The 8,756-nt window shown below is 44.6% G+C and overlaps 1 protein-coding gene across 1 annotated transcript; it reads left to right on the forward strand.

The window, feature by feature from the left end:
• Positions 1-208: 208 nt before the first annotated feature.
• Positions 209-1,312, forward strand: C2CD4A (C2 calcium dependent domain containing 4A). The gene has a single exon (XM_044232411.1). The coding sequence runs from the start codon at positions 239-241 to the stop codon at positions 1,310-1,312; it is 1,074 nt and encodes a 357-aa protein (XP_044088346.1). The 5' UTR covers positions 209-238.
• Positions 1,313-8,756: the final 7,444 nt, after the last annotated feature.

An 8,756-nucleotide genomic window follows, 5' to 3' on the forward strand; every position in this document is an offset into this window, starting at 1 on the left:
ACTGCTAAAGACAAGAGAAGAACGATTGTTCTTCAGTCACTGAGACATAGCTCGCAATAGCAGCGAGAAGGGCAGCTGGAATTGTCCCAGGGGAGGAAGAAGAAAGCACCCCTAAAGTAGGAGAAAAGACACAGGAATTGTGGCGCCTTGCAGAGCTCCCTGCGACGACTGGTGTAACACTGTGAAGTGCAGGCTGACCAGCACCCGCAGTGTCCTTGCATCCGGCATCCGCCGCCTTATGTGGTGCCTGGAGAGGCTCCGCTTGGGTCCCGAGCGCCTCCTGAAGGGCAGGAACGGGATTCTTCGGACCCGCGGCCACCAAGCCCCGGCCCTCACGCCCGCCGCGTGGGAAAACGTGCTCACCCCGGACCGCATCCCTGAGTTCTGCATCCCCCCGCGACTTGCGCCGGGCACCGCCCTGGCTGCGCTCCGGGTTTCCTGGATCCAAGCTGCAGAAATCGACGACGGCGCCGGGCACACGGACTGGGACCCGCGCTCGCAGGCCGCGCTCTCGCTGCCGCACCTGCCGCGCGCGCGCACCGCCTACGGCTTCTGCGCGCTGCTCGAGAGCCCGCACACCCGCCGCAAGGAGTCACTCTTCCTCGGGGGCGCCGGCGCCGCTCCGCTCCTGCTCCCGGGCGCAGCCCCGGACCCCGACCCCGCGATCCCCGCCGGCCCACGGCAGACCCCGGACGTGCCCAAGCCGCCGCCCCGCGCCCACCGCCTCCTGCGCGCCCCCGAAGGACTGCTGAGCCGCGCGCTGCGGGCCCGGAGGAGCCGTACCCTGGCGCGCGCCCGCTCCGTGTCCAGGGGGGACGACGACGACGACGACGAGCGCGGCGCCGGCTCGCGGCCCCCGGCCCGGGCCCCCTCCGCGTCCCCGCCGCCGCCTCCACCGCCTGGCCCCGACCCGCGGCCCGAGCGCCTGGAGGCCGAGGGCACCGTGGCCCTGGGCCGCGACGGGGGCGCCCTGCGCCTGGCAGCCGAGTACAGCCGGGCCAGCGGGCGGCTCCGCGTGCGGCTGCTAGGCGCCGAGGGCCTCCCCGCAGGGACCGCCGAGCCCCGAGCCGTGGGCTGCCGCGTCAGCTTCGTCCTGCGCTCTCCAGGCAAGACGCGCCCGCAGCGCAGCGCCGTGGTGCGGCCGAGCCGCAAGGCCGCCTTCGACCAGGAAGTGTTCCTGGACGGGCTGTCGGAGGAGCAGGTGCGCCGCCTGGCGGTGCGCGTCCAGGCGGAGAAGCCGGGCCGCGGCAGTGAGCGGGGCCGCCGGCTGGGCCAGGGTGAGCTGCTGCTGGGCTCCCTGCTGCTCCCCTGAAGGCGCTCGGGCCTCGGGCCCTCCCCTTAGGGCGCTCTCCGCGCGCTGGGACCTCGGACCCTTACAGCCGCTTCGGACAAAATAAATGCTATTTATTTTTATATTCAGGCCTTTGTTCAGTCCAATATTAGCACATACATTGCTAGATTATCACAATAAAGGACGTAGTATTTTGTGTAATACCTTCAGAATTCATTTCAGCAAATGGTATGGTGTTCTGCAGGAGTGGTTCCCAATATAGACAGACAATTGCACTTCATCTTCCCCAATATAGATAGACAATTGCGACTTCATGCTCCCCACTGCTCTGTTGGGAGACTCTGGATCACAGGAAGTGTTAAAACTAGAGGGCGTGCTGGTGATCTCTTTGCCCCAACCTCTCAACTGAAGTTTGTTCATTCCACAACATCCATTATCGCAACATCCATCTTAGAGCGTGTGTTATCTTTGAAACATCATTTAAGACCCCAGGTGAGAAAATGAGGCCACGAAAGGTGAAGTAACTTGTTCAAGGTCAATAGTGAATTATTAATAGGAACTCAGACCTGATGCTTTTAGCTACATCTTTCTGAGAAAGCACTGGAAAAATGGAAACCACTTTAGTATTCTTGGCTAAAATAATGTTTCACAAGTACTAACTTGTTTCATTTTTAAACAAACCTAAAAGACAGGCACAGTTGTCCTCATTTTAGGGAAGAAGATATTGAGGTACAGAATATAGAGCAGAGTCAGAATTTGCACGGAGGCAATCAGTATTTTACTTGTTACTTCCTAGAAATAATACCAAGCATCTGAAGGGTTTATCTTTGGGGGACTGTAACTTACATCTGAAACTGTTGATTCTAAGTTGGGGGTCTCCTCATATTCTCCCACCCTAGTGGACAAGCAATTTGGTTCAAATGAGTAATTTATTATCTCATGCTAATGTCTAAGGTTCTGTTCAAGAAGATGCTAACTAGAGTCAGAGTCATAGAAAAAAGGGTGGTAGCCTAACTGGCCCCAGCTGAGCTAATCTGCCAGGGCAGGGAGTCTAGAACATAACTATAATACTGTTCTACCTCTGGCTTCTGACAATAATAATAAGTGTATTTATTGTGTTTTAATCGATGATTTTCCTTTCTTGGCCACACTCACTGCCAAACAAGCGTATTTCTTGCTTTCTTATGCATATTGGAGGAAAATGTGTCCTTAAATGAGGGTTCAAAATATTTGAATATGTGGTGTGGTGTGGTGTTAAATATGACCACATTAGCAGCCTAGATTCAAAACCATTTCTGCTTTCACTAAACTGTTAGAGTTTTATCCACTGGTGCTCATGAAAAAATGCTGTTTAGACCAGGGTTTCAGTTTTAGTCACAACTCAGGCATTAGCTGAAAATGGGTTATTGTGGTAGGTGCTTACCATGACCATCATTGAACAAATGCGAAGAATAACTGTGAATTCACTGTCAAAACCAGCCACACCCAGAAGCTTCATGTGGTTGACCAAGTGAATTATGACATAACAGTAGCTCAGAGCATTCATGTGCTCTTTAGTGCCACTCTAAGTCACCATATCCCTGGCCTTCAAACCAACAACTTTAAAAAAAAAAGTATAACTTTCATTGTGATTTCACAATTTTGGTAGAGTGACTGATACTGAGTTCACATATGTAGTAGTTTAAAAGGAAAGTAGGGCACCTGGGTGGCTCAGTGGGTTGAGCTGCTGCCTTCGGCTTGGGTCATGATCTCAGGGTCCTGGGATCGAGTCCCGCATTGGGCTCTCTGCTCAGCAGGGAGCCTGCTTCCTCCTCTCTCTCTCTTCCTGCCTCTATGCCTACTTGTGATCTCTCTCTGTCAAATAAATACATAAAATCTTTAAAAAAAAATTCTAAAAGGAAAGTAAATGGAAAGTGAAAACAAATTGGCTACATACAATATATCAGGTTGGGAATTTATTTTGTTGTCTTTTTTTTTTTAAATAAAAACAGATTGCAGTGATTGTTTAAATAGCAAAACCTATTCCAGAAAACATCGCAATCACTATTGTCACTAAATTATATACAAATAATAGTTTGGGGGAAGAAGCGCTTTATTAAGGTAACATCAACATACTCAGGGACCTAAATTTTCCATGAAATAATGGTAGGTATTTACAAACAGTATCTCCACCAATATCAGGTTATGGTTGATCAAACAATGTAAGAGTCTAATCAGCAAGACTTAAGTGATGAAAATACAATCATAAATCATAAAGCCTTGGGATTTTAGAGCTGAAAAGAACTTTAAGAATTATTTTGTGCAGACCCATGTAACATAGAAAAGGACCAAAAAGACAAACTGCAGATTGCGGTAAATCACACACCTAGTATAAGAGATAGGGCTAGAAAAAAAAAAAAGAGAGAGAGAGAGAGATAGGGCTAGGACCCGTTCTATTCTGTTTGCTCTCTAACAGAATGAGTCTTTGGAACACTACTTTTTTTTTTTTTTTTAAGATTTTATTTATTTCTTTGGCAGAGACTAGGCAGAGGTAGGCAGAGAGAGAGGGGGGAAAGCAGGCTTCCCGCTGAGCAGAGAGCCCGGGGGGCTAGATCCCAGGACCCTGGGATCATGACCGGAGCCGAAGGCAGAGGGTTTAACCCACTGAGCCACCCAGGCGCCCCTGGAACACTACTTCTAAGAAAGGGAAACATTTTTATGTAAATTCTTTTAAATCATAGAACTAATTTGAATGTTTTGCATTTAAGAAATCTTTCCAATACAAATTTTTTTCAGGAAAGCCATCAATCAGCCAGCCTTGCCTTGGGCAAATTTTAATTTGGTTTGCACTTTGCTGCCCTCTAGTGGATCACTCATTAGTTTCGTCAGTGTTTTTACTCCTTTGGTATTAGACCATCTCAACTAAATACTGAAGACAAATGTAATGTCAGAACCCAATGACCTTGAAGATGTGTGCTAATATCAGATTACAGCAAAGATTCACATTGCCAAACTAACTAAATACAGCTATCTGAAAAAATTTTTCAGATTAGGGGCGCCTGGGTGGCTCAGTGGGTTAAGCGTCTACCTTCTGCTCAGGTCATGATCCTGGGGTCCTGAGACAGAGCCCTCACCACACTCCCTGCTCAGCCGGGGGGCGGCCTGCTTCTCCCTTTCACTCTGCTCCCTTCCCTCTGCCTCCCCCTCTGCCCCTCCCTGCTCATGCTCTCTCTCTCAAATAAATAAGTAAAATCTTTAAAAATTAAAAACATAAAAAATAAAAGGTTTATCTGGAATATTTATCATGGGTTGAATCTTTTCAAAAATTTCAAGTTATACCTGCGAATAAGATACAAAATGTCCTTGCTTTTATAGAATTAATTTTTCAAAGTTGGGGAGGGAGACAGAAAATGCACAAATAATTTCAGTAGAGCTTCAGGAAATAAAATGTGATAATAAACAAAAGCACGATTATGGACAAAAAGACACCTCAGATTGGATGGTCAAGAAAGGCCTGTGTGAAGACCTGACCCTGAGCTTTTTCTCCAGGTTCACATACATATTACCATCAGAGTTCAATCCAGTTTGCTGACATGGGGACCGATGGCCTCCCAGGACCGCCTGACAAGTGTTTTCCTAGAAATTCCACTGATACCTTATCACCAGTGGGAAGTACTTCCCTTGTGGTTCAACTCTAGTGTGTAGAAGCTCTTCTGCCTCCAGGCTTGTGAGTTTAACAGAGAATAAACCTGAGGCAGCCCATGGTGTTTACAAACGCAATTTTTACTATTTTGCATATTACATTTGCATATTATCATGCCATTAGCTAAGAATTTTGTTAAGACATTATAATGGCACTTGCAATGATTTGAGAGGATGACAAACTCTGGTCTTATTAGGCCCTCGGCAGCATTTAGGAAGCAAATAACAACATGATTTTTCTTGTTTGTATTTTATGATTTTCACAGCTGATTTTTATCCTTTAGGCTCATGAAACTTCTCAACAACTATCTGTGGTAGGTACTCTTATTACACCTGGGGTGGATGCTGTAGGTTGGCCCCTTCAACGCTCACCCCAACCCCTTCCTGCTTTCCCAGAGAACAAACACTTGCCTTCCCAGGCCCATTTTCAGCTATGGATAGCTAAGTGACCCAGTTGTGGCCAGTGAAACACAGGAAAAGGTCAGCTAATGGTGCCTTTCCCCCTTCCTCCCTCATCCTGCTGGAATATACAAGTTTTGAGAAGCAGGAGCCGTCACTAAGAAAGCTAAAGGATACTGGTTTCTCAGTGACCCCACTGACCCTCCATGCCAGCTTGGGACAGCCTCATCCCAAAGTTCTTGTCTATAAGACAAATGAAATTCTAACTTGTTTCAGCCATTGTCCAGTTTTCAGATACATATGAACAGGATCCTAACTGCTACAATATCCATTTTACAGAGAAGGACACTTTGTTTCAGAGGACTTGAATAAGTTGCCTAAGACCATGCATCAGGTAAATGATTAATTGCAGACCTCCCAGACCTCCACGCTCACTACTTTTCTTATTTCTCGCTGTCCTTCCTCATGTAAGCTATTGCTCTAAACTTTTTTTGAGATACAATTGACATACAATCAATTGAACTTACTTAAAGCATATAATTTCACGAGTTTTGACATAACCTGTGTGCACATGAAACTCTCAACTCAGACAAGATAATAAACATATTGAATTTATCAATTCAGCATTCATTCACGAGTATAAAGGAACAAACTACTGATAGAGACAACAACACGGGTGCGTTTTGGAATAATGACGCTGAGTGAAAGAAGCCAGACCGTCATCCCCGCAGAGAACATAAATGTATTTTCCCTTCATATGAAATTCTGTAAAATATGAACTGATCCATAGTGACAGAAAGCGGATGAGAGAGGGCGAGATGAGGGAAGTTCAGGAGAGAGGAATTACAAAGGAGCATGAAGAAACTATTAGGAATGATAATAGTTTCTTCATGCTCCTTTTCTTTTCTTTTTTGGCCTTGTCGGTTTTGATTAAGCATTTTATAGAGTTTCATTTTCTCTTTTCTCTTAGCATATCAGTAATAATTCCTTGGAAAATTTAGTTAGTGGTTGTCCCAGTACTTGCAGTATACATTTACCACTAATCCAAATTCACTTTCAAGTAACACTATTTTTTCATGGTAGTGTAGGTATATTATAAAACAGTATTTCCAATTCCCCCTTCGCATCTCTTATAAGGTTTTCATTTTACTTACCTATATCCTATAATTACTATTACTATTATTATTACTATGTTATAATATATTACCAATATACTACTATTGTTATTTTGAACAGTTTTTTTAAGAGTTTATTTATTTATTTGGCAGAGAGAGAGAGCATAAGCAGGGGGAGCAGCAGAGGCGAGGGAAAATCAGACTCTCCTCTGAGCAGGAAGCCCAGCACAGGGCTCGATCCCAAAACCCTGGGATCAGGACCTGAGCCAAAGGCAGATGCTTAACAGACTGAGCCACCCAGGCACCTGTGTTATTTTAAACAGTTTCCATCAAATCAAATAAGAACAAGGAAAACAAAATGTTTCCTTTAGCTTGTATGTATCCTTTCTCTGACATGCTCCCTTTCTCTATGTAAAACTGAGTTTCTGACTTATGTCATTTTGCTTCTCCCTAAAGAACTTATTTTAACATTTCTTGCAGCGCATACTTGGTAGCAGTGAATTCTCTTAGTTTTTCTTTGCCTAAGAAGTCTTTATTTCTCCTTCAGTTCTGAAGGTTGATTTCATTGGATATAGTATATCTATTGTAATGGTTTCTTCCTTTCAATACTTTAAATACTTCACTCTCTTCCTCCTTGCATGATTCCTGACAAGAAATCCAATATAATTCTTTTTTTTTCTTCCTTTTTAAAGATTTTATTTTGTCTTGGGGCACCTGGGTGGCTCAGTTGGTTAGGTCTCTGACTCGTCTGGGGTCATGATCTCAGGCTCATGGGATGGATCCCAAGATGGGTTCTGCATGCTCAGTGGGAAATCTGCTTTTCTCCCTCTCTCTCTGCCTCTCACCCTGCTCATGCTCTCTCTCTCAAATAAATAAATGAATCTTTTTAAAAATTTATTTTTCTCAAGTAATCTTGACACCCAGTGTGGGGCATGAACCCACAACTACAAGATCAAGAGTCATGTGCCCTACTGACTGAGCCAGCCAGTCACCTTGAGAAGTTCTTTTTCTTATTCCTCAATAGGTAAAGTATTTTCCCCCTTGGCTTCTTACAAGATTTTCTTCTTGTTTCTGGTTTTCTGAAGTCTGAATGTGATATTTTTGTGTGTGTACATTCGTGTGTGTGTGTGTGTGTGTGTGTGTGTGTGTGTATTTCTCCTCCATGTTCATCTGAGTTCCCTGGATCTGTTCTTTGGTAACTGTCATCTAATTTGGAAAATTCTCATTCATTTCTACTTCAAGTATTACACTTGTCCCATTCTCTCTTTCTTCTGTTCCTGGTATTATTCATATGTTATACTTTTTGAAACAGTCCCACAATTCATGGGTGGTCTGTTCTGGGCTTTTTTCTTCATCATTCTTTCTCCTTGCATTTCAACTTGGGAAATTTCTATGGACATATCATGAAACTCATTGATTCCTTTCATGGCTGTACCCAGTCTACCCATTAGAGGCTTCCTTGATTTCTGTTACAGTGTTTTAATTTCTAGCATTTCCTTTTGATTTTTTTTCCAATTTCCATCTCTCTGCTTACCAGGCCCATCTGTTTTTGCATGTTGTCTATTTTTTCATTAAAGCTTTTAACATATTAATCATAGTTATTTTAAAATCCCTATCTGATCATTCCAAGATCTGTGTCATATCTGAGTCTGGTTCTACATGTTTGTTTTGTCTCTTCATACTATTTTTCTTGACTTTTATTCCTTGCCTGTAATTTCTTATTGAAAGTCAGACATGATGCATTAAATAACAGGAACTAATAGACCTTTAGTGTGAGACTTCAGTTTATCTGGCAAAGTTATCCTGTGTTTACTAATTGCTGTTGCTATAGGTCTCTAAGGCTTCAGTTTCCTTTTGTGTCCTTATTTTTGTCTGATCTGTACTCTTTGGGTTTCCCTAGGAACACTTGCTTAAATAGAGTACCTATATGCCTCTCTTCACTGTTATCCACTGTTATTATATGGGAAAGCTGCTGATGTGGTGGTAAACATTGGGAAGGGGAAGAAATCTATAATACTAGGATTAAATCTCAGTCTTCTCATGTGCTTTTGTCTGTGGACTGTGACTTTCACATTTTTCTTTTCTTTTTCCCCCTAGGGACATAGGAAGGATAAAAAGTTAGAGTTGGGGGGCGCCTGGGTGGCTCAGTGGGTTAAAGCCTCTGCCTTCGGCTCAGGTCATGATCCCAGGGTCCTGGGATCGAGCCCCGCATCGGGCTCTCTGCTCAGCGGGGAGCCTGCTTCCTCCTCTCCCTCTGCCTGCCTCTCTGC

This window comes from Neovison vison, chromosome 13 (assembly GCF_020171115.1).
Source record: "Neovison vison isolate M4711 chromosome 13, ASM_NN_V1, whole genome shotgun sequence".
NCBI classification, from domain to species: Eukaryota; Metazoa; Chordata; class Mammalia; order Carnivora; family Mustelidae; genus Neogale; species Neogale vison.

Coding starts and splice junctions, on each gene's coding strand:
- C2CD4A (XM_044232411.1), top strand. CDS start 239: ATGTGGTGCCTGGAGAGGCTCCGCTTGGGTCCCGAGCGCCTCCTGAAG.